This window comes from Mus caroli, chromosome 19 (assembly GCF_900094665.2).
Source record: "Mus caroli chromosome 19, CAROLI_EIJ_v1.1, whole genome shotgun sequence".
Taxonomy (NCBI): Eukaryota; Metazoa; Chordata; class Mammalia; order Rodentia; family Muridae; genus Mus; species Mus caroli.
In genome coordinates this window covers 24,299,051-24,321,957 of record NC_034588.1, presented here as the reverse complement: position 1 = coordinate 24,321,957, position 22,907 = coordinate 24,299,051, and the positions used below count along the sequence as shown (strand labels likewise).

Sequence of the window (22,907 nt, the reverse complement as noted above, 5' to 3'; positions counted from 1 at the left end):
AACATAGAAATAACATTCCTTACCTAAGTCTGCACAGAGTCCTCCCTGCTTGGGGAATAGCAAATCTAGGCCTCTTCTATAAGACTACTTCTGCCATGGAGGATAGGGAATCCTGCAGGGCTGTGATGGACTTTTCCATCTGTATATCTGTATCCATCACCATCCATTGGACCTTGTACATTTTATCTCGGAGTATTAGGGCTGAGGGCCCTACACTAGCAGCTCTGGCCATCTCTAAGCCAAGGAGAGAACCTAGTAGCCCAGCGGAAATGGTCACCCTTTTAACCCATTGTTTGGAGGTGCTAGCTGGTTGAAGACATCCTCCCCTGAGTAATAAGTCACTCTGTGTACCAACTATACTAGAATATAAAAATCCTTAGTCACATTTACAACCAGGCCATAAATGCATGGAGTAAGCCCTGAGGGGCAAGTCCACCAAAGATTCTCTGGGGGCAACATGTATCCTGCAACAATAGGAGTTATAGTGCGGTTGCAGAGGTGGGAATAGACTATGGGTACCTTATTTTCAATGTAGAGTCCCTGTCTGATAACCAACAGTTCTGCATTAAGTCCTGGGCGAGAGGAGTTAAGAATTGGAAATCCAATCGGTCTGCTTGACGCCCACTATGAACTTGATGACAAGGTTGTTGCATCACCCCCTGGAGGTACCCACATACTAAGGGGGCTCCCAGTTTATCCACCATTGCAGTATTATTGTGGGAGTGGTTTATTCACGCTCTGATCCTGCATATCTTAACATCTGTAGGCATGGCTAGGATCATGGTGTGAGGTCCTTTCCAGGGAGGTTCCAGAGTCTTATGGTTATGTCTCTTTATCCAGACTCCTGTCACCTGATTCAAAGCAGTGGGAGTTAGGGGGAGGGGCAGACTCATAAACCTGGCAGATGGCAGGCCAGAGTTGCTTCTGGACCCTATGGAGGGCTTCCAAGGATTTTAAAATCTTATTTTGGTGATATTCAGCTAAGATATCAGATTGGATGTTAGGCAGCATGGGAGGGGGCCTTCCATATAGGATCTCAAAGGAGGTGAGACCTAAAGTATAGGGGGTATTTCTAGCCCTGTATAAGGCATAAAGTAGAAAGAATGCCCAGTCACTGCCAGTTTCAAGAGTTAAGTTGGTCAATGCTGGTCCATTGTCAGACCCAAGCAGGGTCGGCAAACCATACATAAATACCTAGGTATGATGTCTTTCAGAAGCTTCTTTGCCACTATGTTGGCAGTCAGTCTCCTCCTTTGAAGGTAGGCATCGACCCATCCTGAAAAGGTATCTATAAAAACTAGTAAATAAGCCAGGCATGGTGGCGCACGCCTTTAATCCCAGCACTCGGGAGGCAGAGGCAGGCAGATTTCTGAGTTTGAGGCCAAACTGGTCTACAAAGTGAGTTCCAGGACAGCCAGGGCTACACAGAGAAACTGTCTCAAAAAACCAAAAACCAAACCAAACCAACCAACCAACCAAACAACCAAAACAACCAACCAACCAACCAAACAAACAAACAAACAAAACCCTAGCAAATACTTATACCCATAAGTTCCTGGTTTTATTTATGTATAATCTCTTTCCCAATTAGCCACTGACCATTGACCCCTGATTCTGGTTCCTGGAGAGGCTCCTAGATGGGGCCTGAGGAGTTCACAGCCTGGCAGGTGACACAATCTGAGATTACCTGATCAACCAAGTGTCCTAAGTTAAATATTTTGCACAAAATTCCTTCAGTTTTCAGTGACCAGGTGGGAAGCTTGATGAATCTGATGAAGGAGTTGCTTAGCAAACTTCTTCAGTAGAGTGGTGCAGCCTTCAGAGGTCAGCAACCATCTGTCTCTTCTGAGATCTACTTGGCATTTTGCCTGAAGTCATTTGTCTTCAGAAGTATATTCAGGGATGACTGGGAGTGCAGGGGGCGGCAAATCTACCAGGATGTTGGCAGTGGAAGCTTGAGTGGCCTCCCTTTTGGCTTTATCAGCTAGCCTGTTCCCTTGGGCTATTTCTGATGTCCCTTTCTGATGCCTGGGGCAATGAATTGTGGGCACTTTGAAAGGAAGCCATAATGCCTCCAATAAAGCAAGTATTCTTTCCTTGTTTTTGATGGGTTTTCCTTCAGCAGTCAATAATCCCCTCTCTTGGTAGATGGACCCATGTACATGAGCCATGTATACTATGTCAGTGTAGAGATGAGCTGTGACCCCTTTTGTCAGTTTTAAAACATGGATTAGAGCTGTTAGTTCAGCTTTCTGGGCGTAAGTTCCTGGTGGCAAGGCAGTTCCCCAGATAACAGAGTCCAAGTCTACTACCGCTGTCCATGCATACCTGATTCCATTCTAGATGAAGCTGCTCTCATCCATGAAGTAGACACATTCTGCTTCTGACCAGGGTCTGTCAGTCAAGTCTGGCTATTCTGTTCATGCCCCAGAACTACAGCAATCATGCTGCCCATCTGAGGAAGGGTCAGGTCGCAGGGTGGCTGGGTTTAGAGTAGATGATGGGTTATATCTTATGTGAGGGGGATTCAAAAGTAGAGCCTGAAAGTGCACCAGTCTGTGTTGGACAGCCACTAGCTGTGTGAATTCTTGACAGTCCCCTCAATAGCATGGTGTGTGTGTGTGTATGTGTGTGTGTGTGTGTGATGATATGTTCCTAATCTATGGTTATTTTGTCAGTATCCTTGACTAGCAGGACAGCTATGATCCAGAAGCAGGCTGATCATCCTTGGGCCACCAGGTATGGCTGCTTAAACAAGCCACAGGTCTTTTCCAAGGTCCCAAAGTTTAGGTTAATACCCCCTTTGCTACCCCCTTTCTCTGATCCACCTACAGGTAGAAAGATTTGTGAATGTCAGGGAGAGCCAAGGGTGGCTCCTCCAATAAGGCTCTTCTTAGAGTCTTAAAAGCCGTGTCCATCTCAGGGGTCCATTCTATTTTGTCTTTTTTGCCCCAGTGGCCTCATATAACAGTTTGGTTATCTCAGTAAACCCTGACACCCAAAGTCTATAAGACCTGGCAGATCCCAGAAATTACTGTACTTTCCTTGGGTTGATGGAACTAGGATTCTAAGGATGGTTGCTTCCTGCCATCTAACAGCATTTGTTGGCTTCCCCCCCTCCCTTGAATATGTACCTCAGATAGGTGACCTCAAATTGATGAAGCTGGACCTTCTTAGCAGACACTCAGTAGCCAAGTTGACTCAGTTCCTGTAGCAGGTCTCGTGTGTCCTCCTGGCATGTCTCCAGGTCAGGTGCCCCACAATCAGGATGCCATCTTCGAACTGGAACACAGTTATTTGGGCGTGGGCCTTCCAGTATTCACCCAAGTCCTCATGCAGTGCCTTGTCAAAGATAGTGGGTGAGTTCTTGAATCCTTGCATCAGGCATGTCCAACTCAGTTGTCCATTGAAGCCTTTCTCCAAATCTTTCCATTCAAAGGCAAATAGAGGCTGGCTTTTAGGTGCCAGAGGCAGGCTGCAAAGCCATTCAGTGGCTGAAGCTTCCAACAGATGCCAGAGACAGCTTGGTTAATAAAAGCCATGCTCACAGCTGATTGGTGTGCTCTAGCTTCTGGGTCAAAAGGAGTGTAGGTCCTATAGGCTTCAAAAAGTCTTTCTAGATGTTCCCTCTGGCTCTCATTCTTTCCCTGTATCACCTGGCTGACCTTAGATAAATTTGTGGGTCACCTGGCAGCCTCTCAGAGGTCCCCCATCAGAATCTGATGGTGGACCCAGAGACTTTCCCTACTCTCAGCAGTGTAAAAATCCCAGTCATGTCAAGTCAAAGGAAAGGCTACATCAATATCAGCCTGGACTTGAGTGGGCAGCCCATTTGTTCCTGGAACCAATTTCTGGATAGCTCCCACAATTCATTCTCTCTCTCTCTCTCTCTCTCTCTCTCTCTCTCTCTCTCTCTCTCTCTCTCTCTCTCTCTCTCCTCTGACATGAAGAGGAATGGGCACCAAGTGACCCAACAGCCCAAGGCCACTCTGTGTGGTGCAGACTAGAGACACTCAAGGGGCCTGAGCCCAGGAGGTGGTTAGCATGAAGAGCGAGTGTGAACGAGCCACAGGCCTCCTTGGTAAGCATTAAACTTCCATTGTATTGAGGGTCTTAGAAAACAGAAATGTCAAGCACATGGCAGTAAGTTTGAAAAATGGCATGTTGGCCCTGTAAGATTGTGTGCTCTCCCTGCCATTCTCTTTCCTTCCTGCTCTTTACCATTTTAATGAAGTTTCCTTACAATCTTGGATTTCAAAGGGCTTTTACTTAGTTGACTTTTACAGAAAGCCTTCTCTAAGCTCTTCCTTCCTCAATCCATTGATATGCCGTATTAGAATGCTTAATATTTAGCATTCCTGGACTAGCTTGGGAATTATGATTTGGTCATGGCAGATTATGTACTCTATACCTTTGATTTTTTTTTTTTATTTGCCAGCATGTTCTTTGGGAATTCTTTTCATTTGCCTTCATAAATGATGAAAACCTATAAATTCGTGTAAGCAAGGATATGGAAGCAAGCAATATATCAGTGTTAGAAGCAGGACAAGATTATTTCCACTCTAAGTAAAATATAGTAGATAATCCATAATTATAATAAGAGACTGCATTGTTTATTTCTTAATAACTCATTAAATAAGTAGAGATGTATACCTGAAGAATTTTTATGTCTTTGATCATGGGGTGCATAGGCCTATTTTCTTATAATATTTCATCTAATTTTGTATCAAAATACTGTTTGCATCTTGAAATAATTTGAGTAATATTCTATAGCTTTCAATTTTCTGGAAGATATTAGGTAAGCACCATGCTACTGTTTTCTTAAGTATTTGTTGGGGATGTCTTTGAACACCAGTCTCATGAGCAGACCCATGGTGTAAAAAACGATAATGTCTACGCAATTTGCTTGAGAAACTGAATCTAGCACTTGTAGGTAGGGAGAGAGCCTAGACACTGAAGAAAACATTTTCTAATTGCCAGTGTTCCTGAAGATAAAGCTTTTGGCTAACTTTGGAAGGCTTGGGGAGATTTATGAACATAGGAGGGAAAGCGACTCTCTCTGATGGAAACTGAAAGGAATGTTTTCTTCATGGGAAGGCTATAAGAAGGCTGTCACCATGGACACTGAGGAGTGGCACCTCCTGCTTGGAGCTTCTCGTGAAACTGAACAAATCTAGCCTGGCTTCACGCGTGCTCTATGAAGTGCCAAGAATGAAATCAGGCCAGAACATTTTTAAAGAAGTCGGATTTTCAAAGACTATCTTGGATTTCCTTTTCTTTGTATGTTTAAACAACCATAGATGTTGAGAAATCCAAAGGACCTATTCATAACACCACTCTGCAAAGTTGCTGGCTGCCTACAACTCCGAAGATTTGTCATATAACCAAGTACAATCTGGACTTGGTCTTCTGTTCTAGACATGGTGTCCAGGGAAATTCCTTCCACAGTGTTCATTGTATTGAAGGGAATAATACAGCAATATGTGATTGATTGCTACGGCTGCTCTCACCAAGTTGCCCTGCATTGCATCAGCTGCCAGCATAGGACAGGGCCAAATAAAAAGCTTAGTAAGGCCAATTGTAAGAATAGTGACGTGGGCTTATTTGAAGATCAAAACTACAGCATCCTGTAAATCTGTAATAGCTCTTGAAAATACCTCCTAAGAAACAAGTTTTCTAAGAGTATCTTTTTGGATTTTCTTCTGCCCTTTGAGTCCAACAAAACCTGTGTGTTAGTAAAGAACACATTCCTTGCTACTGCTAAGAACTGTTGCCAGGAGGAAGCCACAGTCAACATCTCTAGAAGACTTATTGGATTACAGAATAGGGCTCACTGGCACCCGTGTGAAAGACTTGGCTTTGACAGTGTGGGTGGCATTATTTTAACCACAGAACACCCTGCACTGTGATTCTTATTGTAAACCGAAGGTCTGTGGCATCAAACTTCAGTACAGTCTCTATCTGGGATGTGAGCCTGCCAAATGTGCACATGGCAAATGTGTTTTATTCAAACAGCTCTGGGGGGAAAGAGAGCTCACATTTGGATAGTGCGCATCTGTTTTCCCATCTGGTTCTCATAACAACTGTGTGCAGTGACTGAGTCAGAGTTTATCATTGGCTTGTTTGAAGGTGGAGAAATGGAGAGTCAGTAAGCGAAAGGAATTTACCAGAATTGTAAGGCAAGTAGGAAGCAGCTAAGATCAAAACTCGCAGCTTTCAGCCCAGACTCTCATGGTCGTACCAGTGTGGTAATTTCTTCACAATGAAAACAGACATTATAGTTAAGGGTTCAGTTTGAAAGATCAAAATACACCCCAACCCCTAAGCCACAGTGAAAGCCAACATTTCACTGCTGGAGCTAGATTTGTTAATTTCTCTCACCAGCCAGAGGGATCTGGGTGGGTTTCCTGTAGCAGGGATGTGTCCCCTCCTGTGGAATGGTCCTCAAATCCAATCAGAAGGCAGTTAGTGACCTTTCCCCCAACCCCCGCCTGCAAAGCACTCATACCACCAATGGCACGGTAGGCATATCTTGCTGGTACGTTAATGCTATTGCACAAAAGCTTCAAAGCTGAATAAGATGCGAAGATTCTCCTCCAGCATCCTGCACAGCCCCTTCTGATTCTATGGACAATGATCGCCACGGAGGATGCTTAACAGCTCAGCTCCACCCTGATTTCTGTGTCCTTTAACGAAAGTATGTTGTTTTGTCAATGTAGAATTGGAGGTTTTGTGAAATCTTCAATTGTTACACCTATATACAGGACCCCCCCACACACACACACAGTATGCGTCACAAAAGGTACTGATTCTATGGTTGGCTCTATCCATTTTGGCCATCTCAGGACTTATATATTGTATCTTAGGAGTATGGAAACACTAAAAGAAAATATGGAGGTATTGAGATGGATGAATCCCAACTCATATATTCATTCTAGCCTGAGGTGTGCACATCCTTAGACTTCATAGGGAGACAGCAGGAGATCCCAAGTCACTGACATTAAATGTGAGAATTTGTGTTTCAGTCATCCCTCAGTATACACCAAGCATATGTCCCAGGATCCCTGTCTGTTGAGGGCTTTTGGTGCTGTTTCTAGGAATTTGGCATTTGTCACAGGGCTTGGACAGGAAGTAGGCTCAGATAAGAATATTAGAAGCAGTGTCCATGGGGCTTTGCTTACTATTTTGCTTACTATTTATGTGATCTCTTTGCTTACCACTTTACTTAATTATGACCTTGTGTGACTCTTTGGCTTTCTACTTTGCTTAATTACTATCTTGGGTGATCGCCTTGATTTCTACTTTGCTTGACTACCTTGTCTTTGCTCTAAGAACTGACCGTGGTTTTTTGGATGTACCTAGAATGATATAAAAGCAGGCTAGAGAGACATAGAGCTGTTCCTGCCTCAGCACTGGCTGGAGCCATGTTCTAGTGTCGTCTAATTGTTTTCCTTCTTTTTCAATCCTCACTCCCTCCCTTGAGACCCTGTTGACTGACTGAGCTGGCTTGGTCACCTGTCAACCAAATTTCATGGACGCCAGAGTTTCTCCTATGTTTCCTTGAATGGTGGTACTTGCACACAACCTCTGCCTTTCCTCCCATGTACTTCATCATGTCAAGATTGCAGGTTGCGCACCCATAACTCACAAACACGAAATAGAAACATCTTGATCTCTAACATGATACCAGAAGAAGAACACTTCACATCACGAACCTTGCTTCATATATAACATGATTGAACTCTTTGTGTGACATCACCTTCAAGCTACATGTATAAGGGCTCTTGAACCATAAATGAACAAACCTTCTTGGACTGCACGCTCTCTTGGGCTCTATGCTTCTCTATAGATGAAAGTTGTTCAGTTAATGTGTTGCCTGGGAACAGCACATCCCTTGATGTGCTGACACATGTGCCCAGCTCTAGGACTGCTGTTTTCTTGTACTTTTCATCAAAAGCCATTAAAGTAAATTTTAATGAAGGAACACACACACACACACACACACACACACACACACTCAAACCTGTGTATTTCACATTCTTATTGTTTATTCAAGGCACAAATTTCTACTACCTACACTTTGGTTCCACCTTACTCTCTGCCTGATTTTTTTTTAAAATAGATTTTTGGATCAATGGATTAGCCCAATCCCCTGACTCAACTCAGGGACATTCTCCAGTAAGTATTAAGATTTCCCATCTCTACAGCAATATAGAAATCTCCTTTCCCAGGGACATTATGTTCCCAGGCCTTCTGCCAAGGCAAGAGCAGATACAGTTCCACCCCAATTTTACTGGGTTTCCAAGAGTCTGAGATTGCACACAAACTAGTATGCCACTTCTGATGAATTGATGCTATTAATTAGGCATTGAAATCTTTATCTGTTTCCTAATGGAAACAGTTCAGAGTGTTGGGAACATCGTGTCTGCTGCTGGGGAGAGGCTTCGAGGAGAACTGCACGAAGTCTCTATTCTCAGTCCTGCACTTTCTTCCTGGAGGTCACCAGATCCAGAGATACTGCGAGGCAGGCTTGCTTTTCTGAGTGAGACTGGTACTGGACTGATGTGTGGAAAGTGGCCTTCTCTTTCATAAGCTGTTAACACTTGGATTCTAGCAGAGGGGCAGTTTGGAAACTCAGTTCCTATATTAGCATATTTAAATAAAATCCTTCAAATCTTAGATCTTAGGAAGGCCTTATTTTCTGAGACAATTATACTCTCTTTCTGTTTCTGTCTTTCTTTTTGTTTCTGTCTTCCTCCTTCTTCCTTTCTTGCATTTCTTTCTTTCTCTCTGTCTCTGACTCTTTTCCCCCCCCCCCTTTTTTTTTTTTTTTTTTTTTTTTTTTTGTATCACAAGGGCATGAGCTGTCAGTGACTTTGTGGCTTATGATAAGAATTGTTACATTGTGGGTGGCTAGAAGCCAGTCTGCCGAGTGGGTTCTTTGCTCTACCAGGGCTCTGTCACGTCCTCCTTTATCAGGTATAAGGCTCAGTGACTTAGGGTCCTCCTTAACTCAGAAGAGCAAGGATTCTAACATTTCATCAAGGAAATAGTTCCGATGGTTCTCTGAAGCTTTTAAAAACCGAAGTGGCTAGCAGAGACATGAAAAGCAGCTGGTGTAGAGAAAAGAGTGTCTAAAGCTACTGTGTTATTAAAGAGAAAAAATTGCCCATATACAGGTGGGTGCCCAGGAGCTCGGCTATGGCTCTGTTCTCCAAAAAAAACCTCATCCAAATGTGTCCCTAGAACGACTTCACCTGGAAGATAGAAAAGGACAGACTGACATGTTGAGGCCTCTGAGCTGCAGGCAATGATCTCTGCTCCTAGTGCAACTAGATTCTTCTAGATTCCAACATCCTTGGCTCAGGAGCAGCGCCATTCATGTTCTTCCCACACTGCCTGCAGAATTGCTAGCTTTTCCATGGATGTGGTTTATGCATTGTAGACAGTTAGGGGAGTCAGGTTGGTATCTTCAGGCAGAGGACACAGCTGAGCTAGGAGCCTGCATGCAGGGGCGTGTTACACTCCATCATCCATTCAGGGAGGTATCCAGTACATATATCTTCCTCATGTAATAAACGTGAAGAGTAGCTTTCTACCAGCCCCACCCAACCTATGAACTTGGTCCAGATCTATTGTCATAGTCCTCTAACTCACACCCTGTTTGTGTGTTTGCTTCCTAAACGAAGCATTCGGTGGAAACGTTTTAAAATTGGGTGTGTTTCTGCTGTGTCATCCCATCTCGCGTTATTCCATCGCTTAGACATTCCTGAGTTCTAACCACCATCCTTGAAGTTGACAACACTTGGTCCCTGTTGCTCTCTCTCCTCCCATCCTCTGCCTTTGCCTCTGTGGCAACAAAGCCACCTTGCTTTGTCTGTGATAAGTCATGCATGCTTTTCACTCAGAACCTGGCCCTTACCCTAATAGACTTGCCCCACACTTCATCTGTTTTTGTTTTTTGCTTTTTGTTTTTTGTTTTTTGTTTTTTTTTTTTTTTTTTTTTTTTTTTTGCTCCAGTCACCTCCCTGGAGCGTGTCCTAGAAATGTTATCTAAATTAGATCACTCTGTGTTCCATGGTTTATTTTATTTTCCTTCATAGTTCTTGTCTCCACCTGTGTTGGATCAGTTCCTGGCTCCCAACTAGAATGAGCACCATGAAGGGTGTGGCTTTGTCTGCCATGGTCTTATTGGGTCCCCAGCATCAAGAACAGTGCCTGACCCATAGGACATGCTGAGCAAATGAAATAAGGATAATGCATGTGATGTGGTGTGTGAGTGTGTGTGTGTGTGTGTGTGTGTGTGTGTGTGTGTGTAGATGAGAATAAGTAACTTATGAGGTGTAGGTCTGTACATCTTAGCTTAATTTCAAGTTTTGCATTTTGTCCTAATTTATGTTCCATCCAGAATCTGCCCATCTTGAAACTGTCCTAGAACCTCTGAAAGACTGTCACTACTATTCCCCTGAGGCCCGAGGGAGAAACACTGTGCTGTCTAACTACCTTACACTATCCTCCACTGAGAATTTTTTCTCTGAAAACCACAGTCCTATTCATTTAAAGAACTAGACCTCAGAAAACATCACACAGGGGGCTAGAGTGATGACTCAGCAAACAAAAGCACAAACTGCTATTGCAGAGGACCCAACCTTGCTTCCTATCACCCATGCCGGGTGGCTCACAACTGCCTATAACTCCAGCTCCAGTGGAATCTAACACCACTGGCTTTGATGGGTACCTGTACTTCCACGGACATACTCACACATAGACATACACACCTACTCATAATTGAACATCATCTTTTAAAATAAAGAAAACAAATATAAGGACTGAAGGCTTAAAACACATTCTGCCCCAGAATTCAACATCCCAGCCTTAGTTATCCAGACTTAACTCTCTTTTTCTTACCCTGAGGACCAGACTTGTCTACTGAGCATAGTCACTCCAGAGAGTGTGTTAAGTTCTCCTTCCCAAGTGGTGTTAAGGTATAAGCTACCTTTCCCAACTGATTAAAAAGACCTTGCTGTATAACTGGTGAACTCTAGCCAGGCACTTGCATTTTTTAATCAGCACAATGTCACATGTGAGACCTTCTGCAAAGCCAATAAGTACAGGACAATTAATCTTCTTGGTTTTTTTTTAGTAAAGGTCACTAATGCTAGTGTTTCAAGGACAGAATTAGGAAGGCACACTCATATGGGTGATTAATTCAAAGAGGCAGATCAGAAACCAGGTCCCCAGGTGAACATGAGTAAAAGATTTTAACTTTACTGAAAAACAAGCAAACAAACAAAACACCAGCTAACCAACCAAAACAACATCAAGCCCCACCCCCAAACCAAACCAAAACCGGACAACGACAATGATGATGATGTAGGGAATGCTGTAAGAAAAGCTATAGTCATTATCAGATCAGTCTAGATCTACTTGCCTCTATCTGAGACACGCATGGTGGTGGCTGTGATACTTTTCAGAAGAATGTATTAGTATGACCGTGACCAAAGGTAGTCATGTGGTGGGAGGGCGGTCCCATGTGTTGTGCCTCTGCATTCATTACGAACTCACCAGAGTGAGTGAACTTCAAAATTTCAAAGAGTCCTTCCCTCCTCTTTTTCATTTTCTTCCCTCCCTTCCCCAGCTGTGTCCCCTTCCCTTTCTTCCTCCTTTCCTGTCTTCTGTTTTTGAGTTTCCCTATCTTCCAATTAGCTCCTTCTGAACTCAGTTTACACCCAGGATAATTCAAACACTCAAGGCCCATTTCTTAGAAATGTCCCATGTGGATTTAGCTTTATCACGAACCAATTCCAATAGACCTTGGGAGAACTGATGAAAGCTCAGAATTCAAGAGCAATTCCCTGCTTCTCAATGTCTGTTTTATCTCTCATCTCGGAGCATCATCCCTTCAGTCGAGTGTGGTCTGATCTGTGAGGAAGAGCTGGTCTAACAGTCTTTCTGGAAGACAGCACTGACTTTGTTTCATTCAAGGGAAGAGGAATAGGGATGGGGGATTGTGAGGAGGTGAATAAGACACTGTTTCTCATGGTGAGACCCTAACTGTCCTTTTTAGGGTGGCAAGACAGGGGTCATCTTAGCCTGACCAGCTCAGATCTGGACGATTCTTGTTGTTTTCTTTAAAGGCCAACTGTGTCATCTTTAGTTATTCAGCTGAGAAAAGATGGAAGATTTGAGCCAATGTTTCCCCAAGAAGGTCTCTAGAAAAAGTAGACTTTGCAACAGTTATCTCAAAAATAAATTTTTATTTAAGATAAATGTACAGTTCATTTAGAGAAAAATAATTATCTACAGGTCAGCAGGACTGGATGTGTTCCAACATGTGCCTTTACAACAGTGACAGTACTAAGACAGCGGTCTGGTGTGCGCCTGGGCCTTCTGAGACATCATGTGTTCTTAAGCCATATTTCTAGTATCAAGTGTAACGTTTAAAAGAGGCAAGACAGTTTTGTGAAAGTTAGCCATTTTTTTTTTCAAAGACATTCTTTTCTCTCCAAGTATACACAAGTTGAGAAACAGCCCAATGTCCCAGCAGATTCTAGAATACTGGGATCACTTTTGAAGTCACAGTAGCATCATTCTGTGAACAAGCCATATTTCCTGTCTCCTGTGATGTGTTCTCCACTTAGTTGCCTTGGAAACTGAAGATTATTGTATGACAGTTTGCTTTCTCCTAATATGCTCTGCTCAGGAGTGATGCCGTATCTCCAAATTCCTTTAGAGAATCTGCCTTTTTCTTAAAGCTACTCCTATTTCTACTCAGATGGCCAAGTAAAAGGATTCTACCAAGTCTCGAGTCTTGAAGTCATGGCTCAACTGAGTTATACTGTGCTATTCTGATGCCACACTACTGGCTTTAGAGTTCTGTGCATCATCATCCTGGTTAGGTAGGAAATCTATAACAACTGAGAAACTGCAGACAGGCTCTGCAAACCTATAGGAAAAGACACTCAGCAAATATACAATGTGATATCCAACTTAACATTTGCACAGGACAGCACCCTCTCCCTAGACCATGGCAGCAAGCTTATTTGGTTTGGAATCTCACATGGTTCATGGTCTTAGCTTTCGCATCTGCAAAATCTAGATAATACTTGCCTATTAGGGTTTCTGAGAAGCTCTAATAAAAGGCAGAAAAGCACTTATTTAGCACAATATTAAGCATATAGTAAGAATTGAAGGACCATTAAAAATTTCAATAGCCATTTAAACACTCTGGAGGTTCCAATACTTGTTTCCATGTCTTAGCAGGAGCAAAGACAGACACACACTAGCTATGACTCCAGAGTTTAAATCATAGAGTCCTTTAAGGATTTTCACCTGTATGAATTGAGATCCTCAGAGCTGAGTACCCTTGCTACTCACTGAGTGAAGCTACCTGCCATGCTCGCTGGTGAGGGCACTTACCAGTTCCTGGGCTGTATAACAGCACACACTGACAGTCATAGTCAGTACATTTGCCCATACACACCAGATGCCAGACACTGTGCTGAGCTCTTGGATGCCACTGCTATATCATGCCATTGTCTCAGAGAATTCCTATCATCTCCATCCTACAGAGATGCTTAGTAATTTGCCCTCTCTAGGACACCTGGGACAGAGAAGCATGTGTTATTGACAATTCGTAGAGCTCTAAACACACACCCAGCTGCCCATCTGACTTTGCTCCCAAGCACAGCCAAAAAGAAAGCCATCCTTGAAATATCCCAGAGTTACTACCGAGCCCATACTCCCCACACTCTTCCTGTCTCACACTTGTCCCAGGGTCAACACATACACACAACAGGGAAACTTAAATGGATTCTAAGTCTGTGGCCCCACTTCATTCCTGTGTCTTGGAGGAACCAGGCTCAGAAACACTAAACAGATTGAAGTGACACTGTAAAGAGATGGGACCTCTGATCACAACCCTCAACTTAGGATTCCCTAGTCCTTAGGGCAAAAGACTTACAATCAGCTCTCCATCGGTAAAGGTCGATGGGAATAAGATTCCTACAAACATGATTATTATCCTTCCCAGGAAGCTCTTGTGAGCTGGAGACCTCTGTGCTGGACATGAGAAAACCAAGTAAACAAACAAAAACCAACGACAAAACCCACAAAGACTGTCTCATCTTCAAAGCCATTTTCCTTTCTCCTTGAAAGCAAAACACTCTTGCAGAGTTTTTTCCATTTCTGGAATTTGACAAGCTTAAGAGTCTACACTATGGACGAAATCAGGCCACAGTTCTCAGTCTTTCCAAAGAGGGCAAAACATTGGCTTTAGAAATGAAGGGCACAACATCTGAACCAGGAGTAGCATTTTGTTGTTGTTGTTGTTTGTTTTGTTCTTGAAATTAGGTAAGCAAAAGGGTGTATGATTTTTTTAAAAATTTGTTTGCTTTGCCACAGGTAAAAGAAAGTAGTGTGATGTTCATTTGGGTTTAAGGGAACATACTGTTCTTTGGGGAAAGATTTTACTAGGGAAGAATGCTTAGAAATCAGTTCTCTTTAGCAATGCGATGCACAGGAAGCCCACTAGCAACTTTGAGGGTGGAGCGAAGACAGTTAAAAGCTAGGATATGGGTGGGTCTCAGATTTCTGCAGGATCCATGACAGAAAAGTGAGTCTTATAACTGGTCAGTAGTTAAGCTATCTAAAACCTGCCTGCTCACTTTGGAGAGGGGATATCTGACTTCCAATAATAAAAGGAATAAGGCAAGTGCCCAAGTTAAAGCCTCAAAGAATTAGTTTTGTCCTCTATTTACCCAGAGCCAAAGGCTCACAAATCATGACACATCTTCAGAGTAACTGGTAGAATATCCTAAGTGACCTGGTGATATGCAAAGCCTGCATCTTAACAAGGAGCATGCAGCTTGCATCAACTTCTTAACCTTTTTCACTGAGACTTGGCTGAATTTCTTTACCAGGGTCCATAAATCTGTTGATTTTTCTATACTCTGCAGATACTTCTCAAGTTTCCAGATGTTCCACTCACAGTTGCCTCATGACAGGCTGTTTTAATTATAAATATCCTTTTTAGGATTTGATATTTCATATTTTACCCCTTAATGAGTTATCTAATACATTGAGCCCTAGAGCAGTGGTTCTCAACCTTCCTAATGCCACAAGTCTTTAATATAGTTCCTCAGGTTGTGGTGACCCTCAACCATATGATTATTTCATTACTATTTCATAACTATACATTTGATATTGTTATAAATCATAATGACAATCTCTGTTAGCATATCTGTTATGTGACCTACCCACCCCCAAAGGGGTTGCAGTCCAGAAGTTGAAAACTGATGCTCCAGAGACTCAACCAACTCACGTCAACCAATCTCATAGAGAGTTCTTGTTTGGGTGATAAAGGCCAGGGTTCTCATTCTGTGTGAACTATTATACACTGAATCAATTAGCAGTCTCACCAGATAACTAGCTACTCTAGCAATACTCAACAATACTCGGTCAATATTTAATCACTTCATTTTTTTATAAATGACTTTGTGACTTTTAAATTACAGTAAGTTCTACCTAATGTTGGGTTTTTACAGAAGAGATAAGGTTTTTTGTTTTTGTTTTTAAATGAAATGATCTTGACTGTTTCAGATGCTGGCTCAGTTCTTTCATCCCAAGAAACCAGCAACTTTTCTTCAGTGACCACTTCACGATGGAGTCAGAGCATCTCATCTGAGTTTTAAGCTTTGTGTCTTCCTTCACTTCCAGGAATCTTGAGACTTCAGTCAGGATGTGATGGCCAACATGATGGAAAACTCACAAAAATCTTCCCTTGACACAGTACCACTTTTTCATCTCCAACTCCTTCTTTGTTCTCCACACTACAGTTCCACAAATTCTCCACAGAAAGACCATCTCTACATATTTGATGCCACCACACTGACAATTTTGAATACATTACAGTTACACCTTCCATAAAAGCCACATTAGAATAGCTTTTGTCGAACTTTATGTTATATTCAAAGTACATGAGGAATTTGTGAAAACTGTTTCTGGTCTGTATTACTGGGGTTTCTGATTAAGTAGGTTTGGGGTGAGAACCAAGAATCCTCATTTCTGTTAAGTTCCTAGCCTCCCATGCTGCTGTTCCTGGGACAGGCTAAGAACCACAACTTAGATTGTTCAGCAACGCTGCCTACCTAGTATCCTTCCTACCCATCTTCATAGTTAAGACAGGCCTGACTCTTATAAGAATAAAGCCCTTTCCCATGCCATAGAAGGCACTTGTCTTTGACCTACAAATAAAAAAAGAACATGGATGACAAAGTAAGAAAACTCATGAGAATCTTGGCATGTGTTTCTAGATCATGGGAAAAAAAGTAAGAAAAAGAAATCTGTTAAAGAAAGGAATTCTTGGAAGACAGTGTCATTTATAAAATAAAAGTACATAGGCTGGGTGAAGTGGTGCAGCCATGTAATTCTAGAAGTTGAGAGGCTGAGGCAGGAGCATTGCAAGCTTGAGGCCAGCAAGGAAAGAAAGGAAGGAAGGAAAGAAGGAAGGAAGTGATAGATTTGGGGGAACAAATATTAAACGGTACCTAATTGTTTAGCTAGTTCTTGGTTGTATACCAACCAAGATACTAGCTCGATTATGGGCTTAGGTATACAACATCAAGAACTAACTATAGCTTAAATGTTTGGGACATTTGGTGCTCCTGTTCCCAGAAGCTCATCTTAGAGGAATAATCAAAACCATGGTTAAACTGCTTGGTTTAATTTTTTTAGCACTTGAAAAAAATGTACAGTAGTTTGAAGTCAGTCTTTGCAAACCTCGACAGAGGTCAAAGATTTCATTCATACGTACAAAATTAGTTACAAATTTTTTTTTTTGGCAATTTCATCTTAGTAACCCGTTTTATCCTATTGCCATTGTCCCAACCATTGAAAAAGTTTACAATAATTTACATAGAAATATCTTCAAAGTGCTTAAGAATAGTGATTGTTCTCTGGGATATGTACAGGTGGCCTATACAATGTATGTACAGGTGGGAGTCACTATAGCACAAGGTTCATTGCTGGAATATGGCTTTCTAGGGAAAGTGCATATTTGGCCAGAGATGGCAATACTGTCTAGGGGCTCAAGGGTTACAGATACTTGGTAACCACATCCAGAGCTGAAGTAGAATGTGGCCAAGAATATTTACAAAAGTAATATAAAAATGATCAAGTACTCAAACTTGATCCACAAAAAGATATCTTGATGTTCTTCCAGATGGGAGGAAGAAAGGAGACTTCAGAGCTGGCTCTGTTACCATTCCAGAGTAGGGTGTTATTGGTGTAGACCTCATAGACCAAGATTTGTTCAGAACTCAAGCCAGATCATCATCTGTGCTTACAACTGATATCTGCAGAGAAGAAAAAGGTTCAGGTGAGCTTGGGGGTTATTCTACGGAGTGGACTTTGCTTTTGAGTAGGCCATTTAAAGACCAAAAGAGTTGGAGGTCAGAAACATAACATTATTATTATTATTTTATGTCCCCAAGCTGAAAATCTAAAATTCAAAAGGGGATTCCAAGCCTAAAATTTTCCGAGTATAACCATGACACTACAAAAGAAAAATTCCACATCTAACCTTATATTATTGGTTGTGGTCAAAATGAACATACATCAAAATATCGTGTAAAGTATATATAAAATAAATGGATTGTGTGTTCAAACTTCTTATGTATGCAGAAACTTCAAAATCCATGTCCCTCTTTAGAAAAATTTACAAGTCTGAACACTCCTAGCACCAAGTATTTTAAATAAGGGATATTTAACCTGTACCTACTTGGTTGGAAAAAAACTTTGACTGATTCTGTTTACGTACTATAAATCTTAAAGACAAATGTGAAAAGATATATGATATGCACTGAACCTTATTCCCTGTTCCACCAGAGATCATGCAAGGACACTGTTCATGTTCATCATGGTTCAGTCAGCATGGTCCTGAAGTGGAGGTCAAATATGTACTTGGGTTTTTAGTGGAAGAACAAGTGATTGCTGTTTTTGCTCTTGTAGAAAGCTGTCTCTCTGGGTGGGATGGAGCACCTCTCCAAGGAAAGCACTTATTACTTTTGGCTAATTGAATCTTACTCAAGCTATTGACTTTCAGTCAACTCCTCTATCCACAGTTCTCATATGTCCACACTGATTTACCTTTAGGTATTAGTATGCAAGGAATCAAAGTTTACAAAGGAGCTAGTTGGTTCATACACTATTCATATGTCATTTCTATAATCAAAAGTAAGGCCAGGTAGGACTTACCTCCCCTTCCTCTGTGGGTTAAATGCTTATTAACTGACTGCTCTCATGGACCAGACATTTAGTATTTCACAAGCAGTCATTGGATAAAATGTCTGGGATTTAATGCTTCTCCCCAGCCCAGGTAGCCATAGCTAGTGATTCTAGTCTCCTTGGAAGCAACTGATGTCAGGCCAGTGAATACAGACAAAGTATACTTACTGCTGGGTATGTGTGTCCTACAGAAGCGCTGTGTCTACCAATGTCTATCGACAGGTCCTCTTCAGTGGTCTTCAAGTACACAGGATTGTCAAAGTTCATGCTTTTCATGTTTTTATGTTGCCAATTCCTCCACATCAAGTAGCCACCTACTGCTGCCATCACTAAGAGCACTGATAAATAAATCAGAGGTGACTAAGTGGAGTCTAATGTTTATGGATCTATGGGAATTAACACTAACAACAGTTAGTGTTTAGGGAGCTTGGACAACTAGAAGTTGTAATACAGATGAGACAAAGTTTTGAAATAAATTCAGCCCAGTGGTTGTGTGAATCTTTGCACTGGGGTGGGGGGAAGTACACCCAGGGAAGTACAGAGTCCTGAGCCCCAACCTTAGGCCAGCTACATAAAAAATTACAGAAGCCTTTGGCATGCTAGTCAAGTGGTTCTGGTGTGTTAGGTCAACCAGTAAGCTCAGTCAAAGAGGACAGTAAAGCAAAGTGCCTTCAAATTCACATGCTTGACAGTGGCTTTAGAGATTCTTTTCTCTGAGTTTGAAAATACTTAACTACTTTTAATTTACTCTTCATGAATTCTACAGCTCATTCAAAAGGCATTTGACCTTTTGCTTCTCTCCTCTTTGTGAATGACTGTATACAATAAATGGGACTAGAAGGAAACCCTTATTAGAGATACTTCCTCTAAGTAGGGATAAGCAAGGTTAACGTGTTCAACAGCCCATAAGATCTTGTAGATAACTGATGGATATTCACCATCAAGGGAAAGATGACACTGAAGAGTAGGTGAGGAGGTAAATGGAATTCAGTGTCTCATGTGTTAGGACAGCAAAAGAGACCACTGGAAGGTGGCTGTAGATGAACGAAAACTGTCCATAAAAATCTATATGAGAAGCAAATTTACTTACAGAGAGGAAGGATGGCCCAGGCAGCTGAAGTCCCTTTTGGGGGAACACTGACTTCTGATACTGCTGTGGTCACATTGATCCCTACAAGGGCATACAAGTAATCAGTCTATAAGGATTTGAATTAAGACTTAGACATCTACTAATTAGGTAAAGATCCTTATACCTTTGTACTTAATATTGATTTCTAGTATCCATTATAATTAGATATCAGAAGAACTTAGGATTATAATTATTTGAGTTACATTAAACCTATAGGTTTAAATAAGTCAAGAGAAATCCAGGATGTGCAGGGTCTAAATCTTTGGGCTTTAGGCACAAGTAGCCAGTTGGGACAGAACCAGTAGTTAAAAGCTGCACTAATTATTTAAGCGGCAGTTAGTTGAGATTAACAGTTTGCAGTGCTGGACCCAATACCTCCAGGAACCAGTCCACTAGTTCGTAGAATGTCTGTTGTGTTGATATCTTTTGTCTCACTGTAAGTCACAGGAGTTGAAGTACCTGGATTATAAAAACCAAGAACCTGGTTAAGGCCAAGGTTCCTGAGTTGCTGACTGTGTAGACCAGAGAAGTAATGCTGAAAGGTTATTTTAATTCCAGGTTATAAAGACAACCCACTGCAGAATTAACTGGTAAAGTGGACATATCTGAATGGACAGAAATAGCCAGCTTTGTGCAAAGAATCCAGAAATGTAGGAAACGTTGGGCAGGGCTGTCAGCATGTGGAATTTGACAACTCAGAAAGATTCAGACAAATGGATTCCTCTCAAGAAAGCCCCAAGCTCCTGAAATTTCCACAAATTTTCTCAAAATTACTCTAGCATGCAGTGCACACCAGGGGGGTCTTGTACCTATTTTCTAAGAACACTAAGTGCTTATTATGGTACTACATAATGAAGCTAATTAAGACATCACTATGTGAGCTACTTGCTTACAATCAGGAAGTTCAGTTTGCTCCTTAATCAAAAGCTGAGAACAAACTATTAAAATTCAAGTTCAGGCTATCCGTGAGTTTAAACTTGTGTCATCTACTGAGGCTAGTAGCATCCTGGAACCATGGCCTCCTTACTCAAGTGCCTTCATATACTGGTTTAGCTCTCTATGGAAGACTTTAATTAGCTAAAAATTGACTAGCTCAGGGGGTGTTATAGAGCAATGGGGACAAGTTACCATGTGGTACATTGATATTTTTGTCCCCTCTAAACTCAACTGGTGTTGAAATGGGTCACAAGTGAGCCCCAAGGCACAGATAGAATGAATGCCTGCTATACAACCGTAATACCTAATCACTTATTTTAAAATCAATTTTAAAGGTTAGCCACAACAGAGTCTCTAAAATCCAGGTAAGTTGTAGCTGGTGTCTTGCAGTGCTCGTTCTATATCTTGCTTGTGGTTGAAATGCTGAAAGCCTTACTTTGACACTCTCGTCCATTTTCTTCGAGATTGTACCCATTGGGACAGGAACAGGTATATTTTGGAGAGTGGTCATTGATCTGTGGTGCTGGCAGGCAGAGATATTCACATCCTCCATTCTCCATATCATCTTCACACCAATTTTTACCTAGTTGGGAAAAAAAAAGTCCTTTAAAATAAGCACTGTCGTGTTAACTACCTGTAGTCTCTGTGGAGCTTACGTTTGTCTACTCTATCATTTCTTCAAGTGAGCCGAACATCAAAGAAGAATGGGTATCACTGGTGTTGAATGGGTATCAATCAATGTACTGGAAATACACTCTGAAGATACCTGATTCAAGAGGCTTCTTGGCAGTAGAGTAAGAAAGAGTTATGTCTTCCATGAGTAGGTGTGAAGAGACCCAGACCTGGCTCATACTGTTTATCCAAAGCTCAGAGCAAAGACTCAGAAGAAGGAGACAAATCATAATTTCCTGGCTTTATATTGACTTACTCCTACAAAGTGTAAGGGAACTCAGCCACAGAGAGGTGTGAGGGTCTCATTAGATAGACAAGCTGGTGTTCTGGGCAAGAGAAAAACATGACTAGATACAATTGATAACTTGTTAAATCCTATATAAGATGTGTCATGGTGAAGAAAAGGTGTTACAGAGTAAGCTGTGTCCCTCCATAAAATTTGCACATTGAAGTCCTAACTGACAATATCTTAGAATGTGGCCTTAGTTTCAGATATGGTATTGACAGAGGTCACTAGAGTAGGTCTAAACCCCAAGTGCCCAGTATCCTTCACAGAAGATGAACTATGGGTACACACATGTACCAAAAGGAGATGTGAATGGATACTGTAGGGAAATGGCCATTTTCTAGTAAAGAAGAGAGGGATAGAGCCTTCCCTCAAGTCTCCAAAAGGAACCAAATTACCAACACCTTGACTTTATACTCTTAGTTTCCAGACCCTGAGGCAGCAAATTTCTGTTGTTGAAGGCATCCAATTTGTGTTATTTTGCTTCAGCAAACCTAGAAAACTAATCCTGAGGAGTATCTGTGGCCTGAAGGTTACCATGGAAACTGGTACAGCAGGTACAGCAAGGAAGACCCAAAAGATGTAGATGAAAGCTATGCCACTAGGGGTTGGAAGGAGCTAAGAGCTGACTCTCAAGCCATTTCTTTAAGATGGCTGAAAGGAGATATCAGGCATCAAGTGTGGAGTTGGGCCTAGGGTTCAAGAGGACAAAGGTTCCATTTTAAAGGGAGTTGAATTGCTGAGGAGGCAGTAAGTAGTAAGTTCAGGATCATAATACTCCTTTAGGATGGTCTTTAGGGAGTAGGCACCTCCATGTTACCTGACGGCTGGACGAGTTCATGGTAGACAATGATGTCTTGGGCATCATTGAGATTGTTCACTAGAGTGGCCAGCTCTGACCCAGTGAATTTATTGGCACCATACACTGCTTCATTTTCTCCATCTATCCAGTAGACGCGATCCTAAAACAGAACCCTAAAATTAGCATGTAGACCCAAGACTGGCACAAATCACAAGCTAAGATTATCATGATTTACTTGACATTTAACGGTGCAAGGTTACTAAATGATTCTTTGGAATACTGCGTACAAGGGGTAAGAGATGCAAGTTCTTTGTGGACTTAGCATCTAGTACATACCAGGCTTTAAGCACTTAGTGTCTAATGTATTCCAGGCTTTAGGTAAAGGTTTTTCAGTTGTCTACTGCTCTTTTCTCTAGAACTGTTTCACAAGTGTCCACATAGACATGAGGCACAAGTCTTACCTCAAATATGGTGAGTGCAAGAGGATGAGCTAGGAACTCCAGAGACTTGAGCACTATCCTACGATCTTGACCATTTAGGTCCACACTAGAGAGCATGTGCAACTTGGAATCCAGCCAGTAGAGACGGCTTTTGACAAGGTCTAGGCAGGAAAAGAATTGACATGATATGAGCTATTGCTGCTCTGGTTTCTATTTAAAATACCCAAAGAATCTATTCTACTTTATGGTTTCCTCTCTATCAGGAGCTCTTAATGAGGACACTATAAATACTTGTGAAGCCACCAAAAGAATATGTGTCTGCATTCCCTCTGTGGGGGTCAATGGGATTTCTAAGAC

The 22,907-nt window shown here is 41.8% G+C and overlaps 1 protein-coding gene across 2 annotated transcripts in view; it reads right to left on the bottom strand.

Moving 5' to 3' along the window:
• Positions 1 to 12,232: 12,232 nt before the first annotated feature.
• Positions 12,233 to 22,907, bottom strand: part of Vldlr (very low density lipoprotein receptor) — a 37,031-nt gene continuing 26,356 nt past the window's right edge. Inside the window, exons 13-19 of one of the 2 annotated variants that reach the window (XM_021151320.2) lie at positions 22,572 to 22,711; positions 22,129 to 22,270; positions 20,787 to 20,933; positions 19,790 to 19,873; positions 19,376 to 19,456; positions 18,454 to 18,623; positions 12,233 to 17,354 (exon numbers count right to left, since the gene is read on the bottom strand). In XM_021151320.2, coding sequence (XP_021006979.1) covers positions 17,319 to 17,354; positions 18,454 to 18,623; positions 19,376 to 19,456; positions 19,790 to 19,873; positions 20,787 to 20,933; positions 22,129 to 22,270; positions 22,572 to 22,711 — 800 coding nt within the window. In that variant the 3' untranslated portion in view covers positions 12,233 to 17,318. The remainder of the gene's footprint in view (positions 17,355 to 18,453; positions 18,624 to 19,375; positions 19,457 to 19,789; positions 19,874 to 20,786; positions 20,934 to 22,128; positions 22,271 to 22,571; positions 22,712 to 22,907) is intronic. The other variant, XM_021151321.2, reaches the window with a different exon arrangement.